Source organism: Oryza sativa, chromosome 9 (assembly GCF_034140825.1).
Source record: "Oryza sativa Japonica Group chromosome 9, ASM3414082v1".
Classification (NCBI taxonomy): Eukaryota; Viridiplantae; Streptophyta; class Magnoliopsida; order Poales; family Poaceae; genus Oryza; species Oryza sativa.
The window spans coordinates 4474970-4495376 of record NC_089043.1 but is presented as its reverse complement, the minus strand read 5'-3'; the positions used below and the strand labels follow the sequence as shown (position 1 = coordinate 4495376).

The 20407-nt window shown below is 40.8% G+C and overlaps 2 protein-coding genes across 2 annotated transcripts; both read right to left on the bottom strand.

Moving 5' to 3' along the window:
• Positions 1 to 3177: 3177 nt before the first annotated feature.
• On the bottom strand, positions 3178 to 9429 carry LOC9267062 (peptidyl-prolyl cis-trans isomerase FKBP53). The gene is made up of 16 exons (XM_015755633.3): positions 9249 to 9429; positions 9053 to 9120; positions 7843 to 8138; positions 7587 to 7712; positions 7421 to 7503; positions 6359 to 6473; positions 6140 to 6232; positions 5966 to 6024; positions 5303 to 5378; positions 5086 to 5175; positions 4785 to 4937; positions 4507 to 4693; positions 4148 to 4235; positions 4024 to 4065; positions 3862 to 3910; positions 3178 to 3754 (listed from the first exon to the last, which is right to left on the bottom strand). The coding sequence occupies exons 1-16, from the start codon at positions 9262 to 9264 to the stop codon at positions 3658 to 3660; spliced, it is 1638 nt and encodes a 545-aa protein (XP_015611119.1). The 5' UTR covers positions 9265 to 9429; the 3' UTR covers positions 3178 to 3657.
• A 9164-nt stretch (positions 9430 to 18593) lies between these two features.
• LOC4346375 (CAX-interacting protein 4) lies at positions 18594 to 20011 on the bottom strand. Its single transcript, XM_015757180.3, has one exon. It carries the CDS (start codon positions 19907 to 19909, stop codon positions 18776 to 18778), a length of 1134 nt encoding a protein of 377 aa, XP_015612666.1. The 5' UTR covers positions 19910 to 20011; the 3' UTR covers positions 18594 to 18775.
• Between the last annotated feature and the right edge of the window lie 396 nt (positions 20012 to 20407).

The following is a 20407-nucleotide window of genomic DNA, read 5'->3' as shown; positions in this document are numbered from 1 at the left end:
TCTTTGATGGCAACTGGGTGCCCAATCTTCCGTCAGGTGAAGAAAACTATTGATTTGGCGAAAACTTGATACTTCAATCAACACAATCTAAATCTGCAATCACAACATCACATCTCCTCTGGTTATCATTCGTGCTGAAACTCAATTGACCTTGCTAAGAAGGCTAATCCATACATGTGAATCGAAAAATAAAAATAAGAACAAGAAAGACAACAACTCAACTACAGAATGATTAATCGAGAACTCGAAGTTGGGGTTCCAAAAACCAATAAATGGCGAAATTGTAATGGTAAAATTAATCTAAGCAAAACCCGACACTAAATAATAACAACTACTGAATAAATATGATTAGGTTCATTCTTTGGGCTTAGCCCAGGACACAATTACAAGGCCAAGACCCAAATCAGCTCAGGACGAATTCAAGATGATACCTCATGACGAGCAGACTTGATGCTTAGCGGCTTGAGGCAATTCTCGGTGGTGATTGCCATCCCGGACTCAAGAAATTGGACAACCTCCGAGTGGCCATGTCCTTATTAAATGGCCTAGGGGTCTCTCGGGTAGGGTCGTTCACTCCCTGGTATTTCCAGGGCAGGTGACTTCGGCTTTTGAGAGGTTGCAGTTTCCTCATTATGAAATTGCATGAGACGGCAACCCTGGTCAACCCGGAATCACTCACCTGATCCATCTCATCGCGGTTTGGCAAGGAGAACCAACAATCTTTCACCACGGGGGACTGGCCGGTGAAGGGAGGCAAGCTAGGGATCAGATTGGAGCAGTGGAACCATTTGGATCGCCATCCCTTGTTGGTAGTCTGCAGGGGGAGCTCGAAGAATTCCTTTTTCCTATCCGGCCAGATCTGGATCCCACTACCCCGTTCACAGTGGGGTTCTTCTTCCCGGGCTGGGCCTTCAACTGATACAGATAGAGGAACAAGGCGAAGTGGGGTATGATCCCACAATACACCTTGCAAAGATGAACGGAGATGATGATTTGAGGGATGGAGTTGAGATTAAGGTGGTGGATGTTGATGCCATAGAAGTGGAGGAGTCCTCAGAAGAATTCGCTAGTCGGTAATCCCAACCCGAAATAAAAGAAAGGCAAGAAAACAACGAGATCACAGGTGTTTGGAGTAGGGAACTCTTCACTGGCAGCGGCCTGCCAATCGATGAGCTCGCATGGAGGTAGGACTCCTTCCGCCACCTCCTCGGAGAGCTCCTTGTCAGAAACCGTCGACTTCACCCAAGAGACGAATTGATCGGGGATGGGGATGGATTCAGACGAGGATTGCGACATGATGAAGAAAAAGGAGGAAGCAGCAGCGGAGGTGGCGGTGGCGGCAGGGCGGCCGGGACAGGCGTCGCCAGATCTGGCCCCCTTGGCCAGATTCCGCGTCGGAGGCCGACGGGGTGAGTGGAGGCGCACGCGGTGGCACGGAGGCTGGTGCACCACGGGGTAGATGAGTGGCTCCATCTTCTCTCTCACCCTCCCCATCAATCCCAAAATCGTGGATAGATGAGTTGGTAGCCGACTATTAGGGCTTGTGTTTGGGTGGTCTCGGATGTAACTTCCTTGTTGGTCTAGCGGCACCCGGTCCGGTGCTAACCTTCTCCTCGGCTTTGTGTAAGCTTTGTCGGTGCACGGTGGTGATGGTGGATTTTTTTTCTTTCCTAGCTATTATCTTCCAGGTATTTTTTTTCCTACTCTATTCCATGAATCATCGCGTTGTCTAGTGTTGATCGTTAAAAAAAAATAGTGATCCTACAACATTATCATTTATCAGGAAGTGATGGGAGAAAATGGGACATGGCGTTACCTGCTCTTGAACCAATAGCAGCTGAAGAGATGGGATGAACAATCAATCAAAATGAGGGCGACGCTGCACGATCAGCCTCCCCGACTATGAGACGGCAGATAGCATGATCCACCGTGCAAGACGACCCTAACCCGCACCCCTCCTGATCCACGGACGAGGCACGAGGCAGGTGTCGACGCTCTCAGTCTCAGATCAGCCGCCGGTGATGGTGACCGCGCTAGCTGCCCCCCGCTACTTCTGCAATTGCGCCGTCACGCCGTTCGCACGGTCCAACGATCCAAGGGTTTTCAACTGATATGCAAATTGCCATTTTACCTATCAGCGTATATATTTTTTGTTGACCATTATATCCTCCCCCGTTTCTACTACTGTTAATAAAGGTGGTAGTATAAATTGATCTTGTCCTTTAGATTAAAAAATGATCAATGGTTTAGATTTTTTTATACTACAAGTAGATAACAGTGGAGTGAGACTCTTTATGGATCTAAGACCCTGTTTAGATCCCACCCCAAAATTTTACACCATGTCACATCGAGCATTTAAGCATCTGCATAAAATATTAAATATAGGGTAAAAAATAACTAATTACACAGATTGCGACTAATTTGGGAGACGGATCTTTTAAACCTAATTGCTCCATGATTTGATAATGTGGTGCTACAATAAACATTTGCTAATGATGGGTTAGTTAGGCTTAATAGATTCGTCTCACGGTTTATTGGCGGATTCTGTAATTAGTTTTTTAATTAGTGTCCGAACATCCCATGCGACACTCTATATAACACCCGATATGACACGCCAAAACTTTACACTCCTGGATTTAAACACCACCTAAACATGTAAATTTTTAAGTTCACAAACCTAAGTCACACCACTCCGAGTTTGGGGACCAACTATGTATTTCATCCTCAATATACACATGTGCAAGAAATTATCCATTATGTTAATAAACGTGTGCAAGACATAGTAGGACAAGGTACTGTTTCTGCTACACGAGGTTCAATGCCAACTAAATTTTGAACAAATGATTTAGTTTTAGGCCACTATTTCACGGAAACTAAAACTAGTTTAACTAAGACATAGTTTCAGGTTCTATACTACTTGACTTCGTTCTGTATATATACAAACTGAAATCTGAAAATCTTTCACCACCCTTATTAGGTGATATGCGTGTGTAGTGGATACAAAGCATATGCAACTTAGTTTTGTACAACTTTATAGTTTCAAATCAAGTACCAAAATTTACAGGGTTTAATTTACAGTTTCTAAGGCAGATACCAAAAAAAATTGTAAAGGGCTTATAAGGGCAACTAGCAGGCATCAAACACGAATCATAAGACAACAATAGAGCATCTAACAAGTAATCAGAGGCTAATCAGTGCTGCTACATCAGTCCAGCAAACAAATTTATTCATCTATCTTCTATCACTTCCAAGTAATCAAAACAAGGCAGGCAAGCCACCAATTATATATGGCAGGTCACTTTTTTTTTTACAATCCAAAACGCACTAATTAAATGAACTTGCTGCATCGGAGGATATATATATATAGTCCCATATATATATTGCAATGCTCCCCATTATAGTCATATATACAGCAGCAGCATGCTTGCTAATTAGACTAGATGCCGAGAAACTTCCAAGTTGTTCAACAAGTTCACAACACATCCACAACTACTTCACTTCTAAAGATCCCCAAAAGCTGTAGTAGTGTCAAGCAAGCACAAGTATGCGCATATATGGGACAGCAAAAGACGCAAACTGAATCACGAGGCATTGGCACTAGGGTAAAATAGAAGATGGCATCCAAAACATTCATCTAGGTAACATGTAGAAGGCCAGTCAACGTGCCCTTTTGGCTCGCTTCACTTCCAGCAACTCGACTTCATACACGAGCCAAGAGTTTGCTGGTATCTTTGGTGTCGCAACATCACCATAGCTGAAAAGCAAATGCAACCAAGAAAATCAGGTATTGCCTTTCATGTCCTGCAACAAACACGTAGAGAAATACAATATTGAGGGATTCGAAGGGAACCAAACACTTACCCTTGAGCAGGAGGGATTGTGAGTCTCCTTTTGCCACCAACACGCATGCCTATAGAGAAAACATGATAAAACTTGTGTTAAGAGTAATAGAATAAGTACTTGATTTCAACAGCAAAGTATTACAATAGGATTAAAGTGGCAATCGTGAGTAAAGACAACAACCAAGAATGCCAATATCCCATCCAGGAATGACTTCACCCGCACCTGCAGCCAACCAAAAGAAAATGTACAGTGTCCAAAGAATCAAAGGATGGAAAAAGAGAGAGAGATTTGTCAATCCTTTTACCAAGCCTGAATGTATGGGTGTCGTCGTCAAGGTTAGTAGGGTCGATAACTTCACCATTGATCAACCGACCACAATACCTCACACAAACCTGCATAAGCAATCTTAGATACTTAGATTGTTTGTTCTTTTAACTTGGGCAGTGGATCTGGCATATGAAAATTATGGGGCAAGCCTAGGTGTTGCCTAAGATTGAAGAGAAGGCAACAATAAGGAGAAAAAAGGATGCTTATGACCTTAATAAGGTGGTACCACCCTACTAAGGACAAGTTGAACATGTGCATAAGTGATGTATTTGTAGACAAAATAGACTTACAATAAAACAAAGGTTGAATAATATAAGTAAGAATGTTCAAGCTGACCTGTTTGCCCTTAGATGCAACTTTGGCTTTAGCATTCCCCTCAACCAGATGCTCCACTTTGATACCATTATCAAGCACCTCAAAGGGGCAACGATGGACCTCAACTTGTTCATTTTCAGCCCCTCGATTTTTTTGTTCAATATCAGTTTCAAGAGCACCAGTAAAAATGTAGCGTTCATCAGAGCTCCTGCAAAATATAGAAAAGTCCTCTACCTTACATAAAATTAAGAAGCACAGAAATTTTGGTAAATGAAGTGATATATAGCTTCATTCATTACGTGATTGTAGGCGTGTCTTGATTTGTAATTTGATCTGCAACATCATTCTGCCCTTTTGTTTGTGAAACATTTAGCTCCTGACTCTTGTCAAGATCTTCCAGGGTATTCTGGTGACCTAGACTTAACTTTGCGTCATCAATTGCATTGGACCCCCTATTGAACAAGAAAAATATACACGGCATTATACATCCAAAGTACCAATTGTATTTAAGAAATAAGCACGTGTTCCACTAAAGAGGATTACCAACAAAGTATAAACACAAGTCATTCGAATTTTCAGGATTCTAGAATGTACACTTACACAGTTTTAAAGCATATTTGTTCATTCACTTGATTAGCATTATTTTGATCACTTGGTACATCCTCTGTCTTTGGCATCTTCAATTTGGCCCTATGAGACAAAGACAAGACTTAAACATAGCAAAGGAGATACTTAATTTCCAGCAACAAATGTCGCTTCATATCTATGATTCTATGAAACAAGAAGAGAAATACAAGACTTATCAAAAGGTACATACTTCTCTATTTGCACCTTTTCTCCATCAATCTCAGCAGCCTTTCTCTTTACAGAAGAATCAAGGAGAGGAAGTACTACTGCACAAAGAATAAAAATTCCCAACTGATGAGCATTTATATGGGTGTTATGCATTGACATCACCTATAAATTCATTGGAGAGAGATGGAACCAGAGAAGAATAGATAATGCAAAATAGCATCGACAATCAGTAATTGCTGGCAGATTTTTTTTTTTTTGTGGGGGGTGGGGGGGGTGAAACGACCATGCATTAGACATAAGTAAGGACTGAGCTAGTAAAGTCAAGCTTAAAGTTTGTCTCCCCCACTTAACCAATATAACCATTGTTCCTCTGAGGTTACCTCTTATAGTCAATTAGAGTTTCAGTTTAATTCCAGTTTGGGCAAACAAGTTTTAGTCCAGGTTTCATTATATTACTTCTATAAGTGGACCTTGTACTCTTAAATGGAAACCCTCCAAACAAAATCACTAATCCTTATTATATTTGGTATGTGGTTTATTCATAGGCTTAATTCCATCTCCTGGAAGTTCCATCAACAGAGAATATAAATCAGCACCCATGACATTGTAACATGCACAGGATGCATCATGTATGCATAATATAATACTAATGTTATGGTAGCAGTAGTACTGTCAAGAACATCACCTTCCATGGTATTCTTGTGACCTCGAGTTGGCTTTACATCATCAATTTCATTAGGTTCCCTATTGAACAAGAAAAATATGCACTGCATTATAAAAAAAAAACACTGTATTTGGGAAATAATTGAGCATTATGCAAATCATTCGAATATTCAAGATTTTTATAATATATACTTACACATTTTTTGAGCACGTTTGTTCATTAACTTGATCCATATCCACACTTTGATCACTTAGCACATTCTCTATCTTTGGCGTCTTCAACTCCCCCCTATTACATAATGACAATACCTCAATACATCCAAAGGAGATAAACTAAATTCCAATGAAGCAAATGTTGCTTCATGTTCTATGAAACAACAACAGAATTGAAGGACTTAATTCAAAAGGTGCATACTTCTCTGTGTACACATTTTCTCCATCAGTTTCAGAAGCCTTTCTCTTTACAGAAGCATCAAGGAAAGGAAGCCAATAATCATAATCATTGTCTTTACTTCCTGTGGGCTCGTCTACTGCATAAAGAATATAAATTCCCAATTGATGAGCATTTATGTGGGCAATATACATTGGCATCACCAGCAAGAAGAAAAAAAATGGAAAATAGCATCAACAATCAATCATGCTTTGCTGTCAGTTTTTCTCAAGACTTGCATGAATTAGACACAAGTCAAGACAAAGCAATCAAATATCACCTCTTTATTATATTTTTGTTGACAGCTCAATTCTTTATTATGTTTGGTATGAGAGTCATTGATAATCCAACACTCAATGACAATATATCATGCATAGGATACATCATGAGAACATAATTATACTAATGCTTATGGTAGAAGTACTGTGCATTGACAGTACCCCTATTTCCCAAATGATTAATTATTTTCCTAGGGAAAGGGATTTGTTAATTGAATATCCTACATATTAGTCCAAAAAGTTATTAGTAGTTAAATAAGTTAGATAGAGACATAGATTTTTTAGAAACTAGATTACAATCTGAAGGGGCAAGTTACTTTTTACGATTACTATTCATGTGGATAGTAGGGGAACCCTCTCTACAAAAGGGATACACGTAGACGTAGCCCCATTACATGAAGCAATAAAGAAACATAAAGTCAACTTGATCAGAGTCTGCTAGCGATCAGGACATGATGGCGCCAATGAAAAAAATTTCGCCTTTAACCCAATGTCAGCCCCTTAATCTATCCATGAATCAACATCCAAAACAGTAATATTAAGGAATAATCATTAAACACGATACATGCGAAAGTTTTGTTAGTTATAGCAAAAATCAGCGCAATGACCAATGGTAAATGACACCCTGTAGCATCAACTTAGCATACAAGTAAAAATCAGAAAAGCTACGGAAGGAAGAATTCTCAGGTGATCATGGCTTTAAAGCCATGAAAAGAAAACGATAAAAGAAATAACTTAGATTACATGGTTACATAGGTGAAATATGTACCTTCCATTTTGTTGCGAGATGAAGGATAAAACATAGCACCATTATTATCATTGTCATCATCAGTACCATTACCACAAGTGGCCCTGTAGACACATTAAATAGAAGGGAAGAACACATGATGCTGCATTGAAGAAAAATGGAAAATTGCATCATCCAAGAAAGTTACCATTCACTATTTTGTCCATGACCATTTTTATGAGAAGGTTCTACATCCTTCGAGCTGATGTTAACACCTTGCTGCTGTTGCTGCTGTACTGTCTGGTCATCTAGTATCTCCTCTATCACTGGTGCCCTGCATTTCCCACCACTAGGCGTTAGAATGTTTACAAAGCAAAGGAGCTATTGGATTTCAAGAAAGAAGCGAATGCTACTTTGAATGAAACAAAAAAGAAACTGAAGGATAGAATTAAAGATATACATACTTGTCAGAAATATCTTGATGCTTTTTATTGAAGCCAGTACTTCCTACAGCTTTACTAGTGGGCTTCTGACTATTGCGCCCATGATTGCCACTATGGGAACAGGTGTAGTATCCGGACAGGTGTATCGAGTTCTGTCCGTCAACTGATAAGAGAACATTCTCATCCTTCTGTAATTCCAGCTCTAGGTGACATGCCACAGCAAGCCCAGGATTTAAAACACAGAGGCGCACAGTCTCCCTGTCATTGGTATCACATTGTAGTGTAGTCCAACCTTGATCACAACTGCCCAGCACAGCCTGTAAAATATGAAATATCGAAATCATATCGTAAGATAATTGTGAATAGTTGTTTTGTTGGGATTTTACTAGTTTTCAAAATTCAAATAGAAACAGAATACCACTATTATATATCCATAAAACAGAAAGGGAGGAACCTCTACAATGCAATGCATGATCAGGCTTGTGTCAATCAATGGGGAAACATAATTACAAAATAGTTTTTGTAAATTTTTCGAAGGAACACTAGCGATCTTGTAGTGTGTTCCACTTTGCTCAAGCAACTCCAATGTTGTTCCAAAGTGTGTCATAAGGCGAGAGAGAAAGGGGGGATTTTGAAGCTGATTTAGAACAATTGGGAAAGTGGGTGTTAGGGGGAGAAAATGGAAATGGCTCCAATTTTAGAGTTTGTTCTAAGGAATAAAACATAGAGTTTATGGGACCAATTTGAGGGTCACGATACTCCTTAAGTACCTATAGAGGTAATGGCATCAAAAGAAGTATACTTTTAGAGGGTTCTACAGAGTTGAGGTGCCCTTAAAACTCATTGTAATATTCACAAAAATGTATACGCTGTTATCTTAAAATACTAGTAACGTTTTCGAGAAAGATGTAGTCGTTCTCTCTTTTTATTGGTTTTTTCACCTGTAGACAACACTTGTAGACCATGAAAAATATAGGCATTAAATTTTAATGAAGCAGATGCATAAGAATATGTGTCAGAAAAAGCTGTAAGAAAACATCCTGATATGTTACACAAATCTGTATTTATTTTATTGTCGAGAGCCAGCTGAAGATGGTGTTGGATGCATTAAAATTAGGAAGGAAGTAGTAGCAAAGCGCCGAAGTGCGTCCATTGAATACAATCACAAGACACAGTTCATATTCGATTTCAGCTTTTCTTTAGAGATTAAGAAGTAAGGTGATTTTGGTACCTGGGTAATCCGGAGGCGGGCGGGCGCGGAGTGATGGGTGTAGGCCTCACCGGGCTTCAACTCCAATCCTGCCCACCGCCATATATATAGTAGATAATGAAAGAAACCATAGTAGCTAGTGAGTGATGTGTAAAGAATGGTGATGGAGAAAATAAATACTAAAAGCAAAGCGAAAAAAGAGGAGGAGGGTTTTTACCCCAGAAGGTCGCCATGGCTGCTTCAGGGGAAATGCCTGGCTGCTTCAGGGGGGATGAAATGGAAATGGACCTACTAGTACTCCACCTCCATCGACAAAACAAAGAGAGAAGGGGAAGAGGCGCTCCACCACCCGGAGACAAGGCAAGACGGGACGTGCGAGTGCAGGCTGTTGCAGAGCTAGTAATAATGGTCAGTTAGGTTTCTGGGTCTTCACACCAAAGTGCAAGGGAGCAAGGTCTACACACCGGCAAGTACTGCTCCCTTCGATAAAAAAAAAATTAAATCATAGTTTAGGTACTAATCTCTTCACTGACAAGAGTTGAATCAAGATATAAACGGTGCGTTTTGTGCGAAAACTTTCTATATGAAAGTTGTTTCTAAAATATCATATTAATATATTTTTTAAGTTTCTAATAATTAAGACTCAATCAATCATACGTTAATATTATCTCGTTTTACTAAAAAAACTTAATCTTCATCTTTATATCCAGGAGAAAAGAACACTACCTAAGAGTATTAGGGCTGTGTTTAAATTCAGCGGTGAAATTTTCTGCCGTGTCACATCGGATATATGGATACCCATTTAAAATATTAGACGTAGTCTAATAACCAAACAAATTACATAATCCGCATGTAAACTGTGAGACAAATTTATTAAGCCTAATTAATCCGCCATTAGCAAATGTTTACTATAGCACAACATGTCAAATCATGGAGCAATTAGGCTCAAGAGATTCATCTGGTAAATTAGTCGTAATATGTGCAATTAGTTATTTTTTAGCCTACATTTAATACTTCATTCAGGTATTCAAACGTTCGATGTGACAGGGATAAAATTTTTGTGTGTGAACTAAACACCCCCGAGGATTTTAATTCTTTTGGACTAGATAGTATACCTCCGTCCTAGTAGTAAAATACTCCATACTGTAATTATTTTTAACTATACATGGGTATTAAAAAAGCTGATAGAAATAATGAGAAGAACCAGTTAGATAGAAAGTTTAAATAGAAAGTTTAAATGTAAAACAGTTGTGTGTGTGGTTGAGAGAAACGATAGGTAAATAATAATTTTGTTTTAGACCAGAAATAGCTTTATTTTATGAGTTAATTGATCAATGACATTACAAATATGTTATTTGTTAGATGCCACTGAAAATTTTTCAAATTAGAACCATACCACTCCCGTTACAGTTTCCGTGGTCCTCCCTCACGCCGTCATCCTCACGCCGGAGGAGCAGCAGCGGTAGCACTTCAAAAATCTTTCTGCGCAGCAGTGGTGGTGTCGGCGGCGGCACGGTGCGCGCGGGGAGTGGGAGCAGCGGCACGACGCGAGCAAACTGTTTGGGCAAACACAGCCTTATACTACTAGTACTTGGATCAAGTACTACAAGGGCACTCACAGTGCAAGCCTCACATATGAGGAGCCTCGGGATACAACGTATGATGAGTTAACATGTCTTTAATCTATCCATCACATAATGCAAGTGGCTCTAGAAGTGGATTTAATTTTTTATGTGAGCCCCTAAAATTTTTCACCTCAGTCCTCACAATTTTCCAATTTACAGGGTAATATAATATTTTGCACTGAGCACCCTACAAATTTACACTGAGCACCCAAAAAATCATAAACAAATATGAAGTCACTCCAGCCCTGTCCTTTTTCTGCTCGCTCTCCGGTATGGGCAGCAACGAGGCAGGTGGGTGTGGCTAAGGTCCCGTTTAGTTCCCCAAAAGTTTTTCTTAAAAACATCAAACAAAAACTCTTAATTGTGCAATTAGTTTTTTTCTTTTAATCTATATTTAATGCTCCATGCATATGTCGAAAGATTCGAATCTTTTGAGCCTAATTAGTCTATGATTAGCCATAAGTGCTATAGTAACCAACATGTGCTAATGACGGATTAATTAGGCTCAAAAGATTCATCTCGTGGTTTCCAGGCAAGTTATGAAATTAGTTTTTTAATTCGTATCCGAAAACCCATTCCGACATCCGGTCAAACATCCAATGTGACACCCAAAAATTTTCATTTCGCGATCTAAACAGGCACTAAGCGATCACCCGCCCGCCCCTCCCCCCTATAGGCTCTCTCCCCCCTTCCTCCTCTCCTTCTCTTCCTACTACATTACACCATAATTTTTTTAAAAAAAATAAAAAACAAAGTTGGAAAAATTTATGTATATAAAAATATTTGAATTCAAATTCATATTTGAAACGGGTATGTAAACTTTTGACTTATAAACTTTGGGTCTATGAACTAATATTTGAATTCAAATTCAAATTTGAACGGGTATGTAAACTTTTGACTTATAAACTTTGGGTCTATAAACTAATATTTGAATTCAAATTCAAATTTGAAACAGGTATGTAAACTTTTGACTTATAAACTTTGGCTCTATAAACTAATATTTGAATTCAAATTCAAATTTGAACGGGTATGTAAACTTTTGACTTATAAACTTTGGGTCTATAAACTAATATTTGAATTTAAATTCAAATTTGAAACGGGTATGTAAACTTTTGACTTATAAACTTTGGCTCTATAAACTAATATTTGAATTCAAATTCAAATTTGAAACGGGAATGTAAACTTTTGACTTATAAACTTTAGGTGTATAAACTTTAGATGTATAGAAATACTATGTATAAAAAATATTTGAATTCAAATTCAAATTTGAATCGGATATATAAACTTTGGATCTCTAAACTTTAGATGTGTAAACTTAAGGTGTACAAACTTTAGGTGCATAAATTTACTAAAATTGGAAAGTAATGCGGTGCCAAAAAAGGAAACCACGTGGAGGGAGGGGAGGGGGTCCGCCTGATCGCTAGGGGCGATCGATCGCCCCTCAGCAATCTCACTCCCCCACTCACCCACGGGTGACAATTCTCCCCCACCCCCGGCCCTATAGGGGCGGATCCCCGGTTGTAGGATCTAGGAGGCCAACTAGAGGGGGGTGAATAGGCGGTTTTAAAACATTTGGCTAAAACCGAGTTTTGTATGTGGAAGCATAAACCAAAACAGTTTTACACAATTCAAAACCTAAATCAACTAGTCTCAACTAAATGCACAAAGAAGCTGGCCTATATTAAAGTTTGCAAGCCTAGGGTGATAATAGCACAAATAAACTCCAGTATGTAAACTTGCTCAAAGTAAATTTGCACAGATAAAGGAGACAAGTGAAGGATTTTTCCACCCGATGTTTGGAAGCTTGCCAACTTCCTACGTCACTGTTGAGGCGAGTCCAACTTCACCGCTCAAACCACGAAGCCACCGCAAGCCCCCTTCGTCAAGGGGTGAGCAAGGTGGGAGCCGGCCCACAAAGTGGTCTCCCAAGCCTCCATCACTATGGTTGTTCTTCCTCCACTCCAGAGATGGCGTACACTGAGCCACTCACAATCAACACCAGGCCAGCTCCACAACGTTCTCGGAGAGGTCACCGGGAAACTCCTCCAAACCGTCTAGGAGGTGGCAACCTCCAAGAGTAACAAGTCTAGGACACTTGCCGAGGATGATCAAGTGCCAAACTAGCTCTAACAAAGAAGCAAATGCATTTGAATTGGCTTAACTCACTCTCCAATATCTCACTAGATAAACTAAGTGCACAAGAGTGTGAGAGCTCTTGCAAGTGTTCAAGATAATGCAATGGAGTGACATAACCTTACTCTTGCTGCTGGAGAGTGGGTATATGTACCCCCAACCACCAAAACTAGTCGTTGGAATCGAAATCCCCAACTTCTGTGCCCTACTAGTCAGATCGCCAAGGGGTGGCTGGTCAGACCGGACTACATTGCAATGGCTAGAAAACTAGTCGTTGCAGTGCATTAAATGCACTGACACACGGGGGCCGGTCGGACCGCCATAGAGCGGCCGGTCAGATCGGCCACGGTTCAGTCAGACCGCCATCAGCTCGGTTAGACCGGCCTCGGCTCGAGCGGCTCTAGATCACCAAGACGAGACCTCTCTTCAAATTCAGGGCAGCGGTCAAACTGTCATGGGAGCTGCGGTCAGACCGAACAACACACTTCGGTCAGACCACCATAAGGGTTGCAGTCAGACCGCATGTCACTTTTTAGCTCTACCGATCGTTAGTAAAATGACGATGTCTCTTAACTCGGGTCTTGGAATTTGATGTTCTTGGACTCTATGGAAAGCTTATTCATAGGGCTATCCAAACCATGAATAATACATCCAAGAAACACAAATTTTGTCAAGGATAAAGGGCTCACACTCCAAAAGACATCCACCGGACATACGTACAAAATGTCACTCCTATTGGACATGCCCATTTCTCTCTTTGTTTGGGACTTGAGGAAACTCATCACACTTGGCTAGACAAGCCCACCAAATGCACCCACATGCATATGAACTAATATGGCACAAGATCATCCACATGCTCGCTTCGTAGACCCCTCTTGATAGTACGACGCCTATCTAACAAATCCGTTCTACACCAAACACCGGGACTAGGAAAAGACTAAGAAAACATTCTTAGCTTGATTATACATTTGCCTTGTGCCATCCAACTTGGGGTCAATGCTTAAGCCAACATCAACACTTGTGACCATTCGGTTGAACCATGTTTATGCCGAGGTCTTTATCATCATTTGTAAAGACTTTATTTTCATCACAAGCTTGACTTCATCCTTGTCAACATGACGATATCCTTGGCTTGGCGATCATCAACCCATGGTGTTATCCATTAGCCTCATCACAACTAGACCTATTCCTTTGCACAGCTCAAAGGCAAACATTAGTCCAAACAAATCGGTTGTCATCCTCCACTTGGTGACCAACCGGTTGCATATGAAAGATATGGATATGTTTGTTGAGTATTCATTAACATCATAAGTTTCATATACTCGTATGCAAGCTCAAGTGCAAAGATACGATATAATTAATAGGTGAACAACATGGATCTAAAACATGCACAATAAATTTATAGGATTTGCTCCTCCTAAATATATGCATACAAATAAATATACAAGAGAGACAAGTGTATGCATAAATAAAGAAGAACCAGTGGGGTTTATTCTATACACATGGAGAAGGCATATAGAAATGATAAAGATAAACAAAAACGCATACCTTCATGATGTCCAATGTAAAAGAGACTATCAAAAAGTATGAGATAAGAAGTGGTACATATTGCTTTATCTCCATGAATTTCATCCTTGTCATGATTAAGGTCCATCACCTAAGAATGCATATCTACCGCATCTCATTATTGGGAATTAACCTAGTTGATCCCATAAACAACGGTTTATCATCTATCACCAACGTAACAATTACACAAATTGTTTAATCCAAGATCTTTTAATCTTTTCTCTCTTTGGTGATGGATAATAACTCGATATAACAATATAGAGAGATGAGATAAAAGATAATTTCAAATCAAGGTAGAGATCTTATAATAAACAAAATATAGAATAAGGTCCCCATCAAGATGTGAAGGAACACATATGCACATAATCAATCAAGATCAATGACGAAGCTCACACTATATTTTGGATCCACAAGAGAGAGCAAGTTAGAATATATGAAGTTTAATACATACATCTCATCTTTTTTACTTTCATATCCAAATGAGACTAGTCAAAGAAAAGCTCATAAAAATATTAGTCTCATATAATTAGATTTGTCATTAATCACCAAAACCAAATTAAGGCACTTAACTTACACCGATCCCAATGGGGAGATTGCCATCCCTACTCTCTGGCTCTCTGCCATGCTGCTAGCACTGCTGTCGTCTCACCATCAGGCGGGCTGTGCCGCTCCTCTCTCTCCTCTCCCTGCAGGCGGCCTCTCTCCTCCCCTCCCTTCCCTCCCTATCCCCTCTTCGACGCTGCTCTCCTATCTTCGGTGGCGGTGGTGGATCGAGCGAGGACGAGGAACGTAGCCATCGAAGGCGTCGAGGACGAACGGATTTGGCATGGATCCAGCGACCTGTGGAGCCAGGGGGTGACGAGCCCCAGGGCGGCGCCGCTCCTCTCTCACCATTGGTGGCCTCTCTCCTCTCCGTCGATGCTCTTTTCTCTTCAGCGGCAACGTTCACCGGATCTGGCTTGCGCCACCGCTTTGGAGGCAACCAAGTAGCTCCGGGTAGTGGCCTTGCCAGCGGCGACCACGCGTGGAGCAACTCGGGATGATCGTCGACACCTCGAATCAGCTCATCGTCGCCGGTTCGCACGGGGCTACGCCTCTCCAACACGCAGTGCGAGCCGTTCCTCTCCTCACCCTAACAAATCTCTGACGAGAAATCCATGTCTCATTTTGGCTCCCCGTTCTTCACTTGGTAATGGGAGAAGTAGATGTGGCATGGATTTAAAAAAAACAATTGAACCTTTTATTTTTTTTATTTTCTAAAACCACCTTGTTTCGAATATCAACCCTTTCGCCACGCTAATACATGATTATGGGTTATAACTGTAAGTTACATAGTAACATTGTACGCCAGACTAATGTGGTAAGGTTTGCTATACTAGGATATCATTGGCACACCCTCTGTGCTCATGGTGTAACAGTATTATCCTTCCATGCCAAGAAAGGAGCATGGTCAAAAGATTCAATTTTGAAAATAAGTTTTCGAAAAGAAAATAAATTAAAAGTAAAAAAAATTCTTCACCCTTCAACTCAGGTTGTGTTTAGTTCACACTGAAGTTTAATTGAAACGATGTGACTGAAAAATTGCGTGTGTATGAAAGATTTGATGTGATGGAAAGTTAAAAGTTTGAAAAAAAACTTTGAAACTAAACAGGGCCTCATTGCCTACCTTTTTCATGGACACACAGGTTGTCTGCAGTATTACTCGCTCCCATGTGAACCTCGCTTGCTCTTTTACCCACACGTGACGTGACACGACATTTGTACTTTGACATTTGTAGTTTAATATCCACTCCTAATCATAACCAAGAAACAAGAACAAGATTGTTTTTTTTTTGACATTTGTAGTTTAATATCCACTCCTAATCATAACCAAGAAACAAGAACAAGATTGTTTTTTTTTTATCCTCACTGAGTATCAAGTATCTGCGCATATGTAAACAAGAGTTTTTACAAGTAACTATCAAGTTCATTGTTTTCTGTTTGATATGTAATTTCTGAAAGTCATTTTCCGTACAACCTCCTCAACAAGCATTAGTCAAAATTTTCTTTCCAAATAACATATAGCAAAGTTAACAGAATCAAGGGCTGTTGTACGGTCAAGTGAAATATTAAACAAAGAGATTTGCTTCAGATAAAACATGTGTACGAAAATGATGCTATGTCCTTGTAGAAGGAAAACATGTATAAGTTTTTTTCCCCTTTGGTACTAGTACAACTCGATATCAGTATTTCTCGTGCTCAAGAAAATTGGCAGGGGGAAATACAAGGATGCATAAGCACATGACATGACCACAGCCACATAAAGACAAGTACAGTAAATACATTTCTCTCCTTCGGATCAGAAAATTTAGCTTTCCTCTGCTAGAGGATAAAAAAAAATAGCATCTCAACATCCAGAGTGACAAGTTCAAATTATCTGCACCATGAGCTACCAGTAGTTACATCCAGTGGCAAACCCCGGTGTGAGAAACCATAATAAATGAACAGGGTAAACAACCAAAAAAATCAAAACAGCAAAGAATATTATACTACAGATCATAGGTAGATTACTTAATGAAAAAGCAGTCCCTAAAGCAATTAATAGCCAAAGAAAGAATCAAAGCATCATTGAAATGACAACACACAAATTACCCTGCCGTGCTAAACTGTTAGCAGAAACAAAACACTGATGTGGACATAATAATTGCAGTTGACACATCCCATATCCTAAGTATTCAAAGCAATTTGCCTCCCAAGTGAAATATTACGAATTTACTAATCTTGAGAGATCATGCAATTCAAGATAAAGATAAAATTCTACACATGGAAACAATGATCTTTCACACAAGAAACCAATACTTCATGGCCAAGGAGGACATATAGGAGAGAGGGTGAGAGAGCAGTAATGATCTTGTTGGTGAGGAAGGGAGGGGCGATGAGGAGGGAACACCGGTGATACAGATCCAGGGGCATCAAGTGGGGAGCATCGAACTTCAGGGAAGTTGAGAATGACAATATGGTGGTCTGGTGGAGATTGCGGACTGACAATCAGGGGACTCGGTGGCAACACACCACCTCGTAACCATGGATTGAACCCATTCCAACCCAAAATTATTGAAAAACAACAAACAAAATTAATCCATTCTCTGTACAAACCAAAACCAAACCAACCAAAAGCTGTCAAAAACGCTTATAATTAAAATCATTGACAATACGCATATAGTATCATTTCTTCTCATAGAAATATTTCTTCATGTAAATTGCATAGATAAGCAATTACTCATGCATAGCGAAAGTGCAAACACCCCATCAAAAGGATCATTTGTATCATTGAGCAATAGAAAATAATATATCAAAGAAAGAAAAATGAATCATACCAAAGAAAGAAGAATGTGGCTTGTCAAAAGAACCTACAGAGTATCCTAACATGGTGCAAGTTGAATTTCTGGTCAACAAGGAACACAACTTCAGTAAGCAGTTCAACACAATCACAATCCTCCCTGTGAATGATGAACTTAGTAATACCAGAAGCATTCATCACACCGCTTTGGAAAATCCAAACCAGTTCCTACTAGTGTAGGTTCTCAACTCAATCTTAGTGTATGTACAAGGTCATACAAGACAGAAATTTAGGGTTTCAACCCCATACTAGATTGTTTCAATAATTCAGACTGAATACTGATATTTGGATTTATCAATAACATTAGTACAGAACAAACTATAAATAATATTAGTACAAAACAAACTATCAATAATATTAGCACATAACAAACAAAAAGAAACTTGGTAAAATATATGGAATGACAGCCCCAAGGTAAAAAGTGCACTGTCCCCAGTCCCCTCAAAATCAATTCGAACAACGTCCAAACCCAGGATAAATTAACTGCGAGTAAATAGCTTAGAAATGTTGCAAATGCATGTTAGAGCAACATCACTATTTTCGTTAGCTTGACATTTTTTTACCACACATGTTGATTTGCATAAAGCAACATCCAACATGCAAAATCAAGAAATAAACAAGTGAGATGGCCTTAGCTGTTTTTTTCTAAAATATAAATAAGATCACACAAAAAAAAGCTATATCCTCAGAATATCAGCAATTGTGAAAGAGGTTCTAAGTTTTAACAAGGTTCATTCGGTATCCTGGCCGCTTTAAGGGCTCCATTACTACATTATTACAGTTGGTGCCATGCAAATCCAATTTTGCAGTTTCATCAAGAAACAAAGCCAATTCATTAAAATACAGACAAACTATCAAGTTCAAGGTAAAACGTTCTATGCATATTAAGTTTGAAGTTCACTCACTGGAACAAAGTACTACACTTATACATATCAATCATGATGCTTGAAATAACAACATACACCAGGACAGAGGACAAAGATAAGCATTGTCGGTAAAATAGAGGGTGTAAATAATATCACTTGAGAGCAAATTACCACTTCAGCACTCTTCTTTGCCCCTCTTTTCCTTGCTCCGCTTTGCCCCCTGACCATGTCGTTCATCACCATCTGATCCACTACTTTCTGACTTACGGTGCCTTCTCCGCCTGCTAGATCGCTTCCTATCATCTGCAGAGTCACTGGCACCACTTCCAGAATCACCGTCGGATGCACCCTTCCTGTGGTGGTGCTGGCGCTTGCGATGGCGACGACGCCTCCTGTCTTCACCTCCAGACTCATCCTCATCCGATGTGTCATCACTCCTGCGATGGCTCCTACGCCTCTTCCTGTCCTTCCTGCTCTTCCTATGCCTCTTCTTGTCAGAATCACTCTCGCTGTCCTCATCTGATCTTTCATGCCTCTTGCGCCTACTCTTCTTCTTCTTGTCCTTGCTCCTCTCTTCCTCTAAGTCGTCCTCGGTATCACTCCTCTTGGTGCTCCTCCTGTGCTTGGACCTTCCCCTGCTGCTGCTCCTATGGCGGCTTGTCTTCTTCTCTTCATCCCTTGAATGCTTCCTGCCACTCTTGGCACGCTCACGCTCAGCGATTATCCTTTCCAGCTCAGGATCGATGTCCGAATCAGAGGAATCATCGCTGTCTTCCTCGTCGTCCTCATCCTCGTCATCGGAGCCCTCGTCGGCGTCCTTGCCTCCGGAGGTCTTCTTCCTGAACTCGTCCAACTTGGCCTGGGCGTTGGCCTGCGAGGCGGCCCGAATCCCGGCATCAATATCGTCCTCCATGTCGAGGTCCTCCTTGACGGAGAGGAAGTTGCGGCACTGGAAGGTGAGGTGGCCGACGCGGCCGCACTTCCTGCAGGCGCCGCGGGTCTCGTCGGAGTTGGAGCCGGTGATGCGGGCGAGCGCGAGGAGGCCCTGGAAGCTGGTATAGGCGTTGTCGGAGGAGGCGGCGGCGGAGGAGGAGGAAGGAGCGGAGGCGGATGGGGCGGATGCGGCGGCGGCGTTGGCGGCGGCGGCGTTGGCGGAGACGGAGGAGGAGGGAGGCTGGTGCTTGTTGTTCTCCGGGGCGTAGGGGTCGTAGCCGATGGCGCTCTGCCAGATGCCGTGGGTCTGCAACGCCGCGCTGCTGTGGACGCGGTTGTTGGCGGGCATGCGCACGCGCCCCGCTGTCGCCGGCATCTTGCCTCGCCGCCGGTAGAGCCCGCCGGAGACGGAGAACTAGGGTTAGGGTTTCGTGGAAGGCGAATTGGGGATTTTGGATCGAGGGTGCGGCCGCCGAATGGTCCAACCGCCTTCGACGACACAATGCAAGAAGGTTCGAGAGCCGACGCGTTTTCTTCCCTGAATTTCTCTGAATTGGTTTTATATTTATATTTATTACTACTAGGAAAATTGGGTTAATTGTTGTTACGCCGTTCCAACGGAATAGTTTGAACTACCTCTGTTTTACAATGTACTAGCTATTTTTAGCTCACTAGCTTGTTCCAAAATTAAGTTTTATTCTTTATCTACCCACTTCTCTCAAACAATCAAAACCAATTTCTTCATCTATTTTTTCTTCTCCGCCAATCACAAACATTCTCTAATCAACATTCTCTAATCACTTTTATCTACTTTCTTAATATTTCTACACAACTAAAAATACTTACTCCCTCCAATTTCATTTTAATTGACGTT

What these genes read in the sequence shown, in the direction of transcription:
- LOC9267062 (XM_015755633.3), bottom strand. An exon ending in ATCTCGCAACAAAATGGAAG is followed by an intron (nt 6,474 to 7,420) that starts GTACATATTTCA and finishes TTCTTTATGCAG; the next exon opens with TAGACGAGCCCACAGGAAGT. An exon ending in ACAATCCCTCCTGCTCAAGG is followed by an intron (nt 3,755 to 3,861) that starts GTAAGTGTTTGG and finishes TTTGCTTTTCAG; the next exon opens with CTATGGTGATGTTGCGACAC.
- LOC4346375 (XM_015757180.3), bottom strand. Translation starts at nt 19,909, where the DNA reads ATGCCGGCGACAGCGGGGCGCGTGCGCATGCCCGCCAACAACCGCGTC.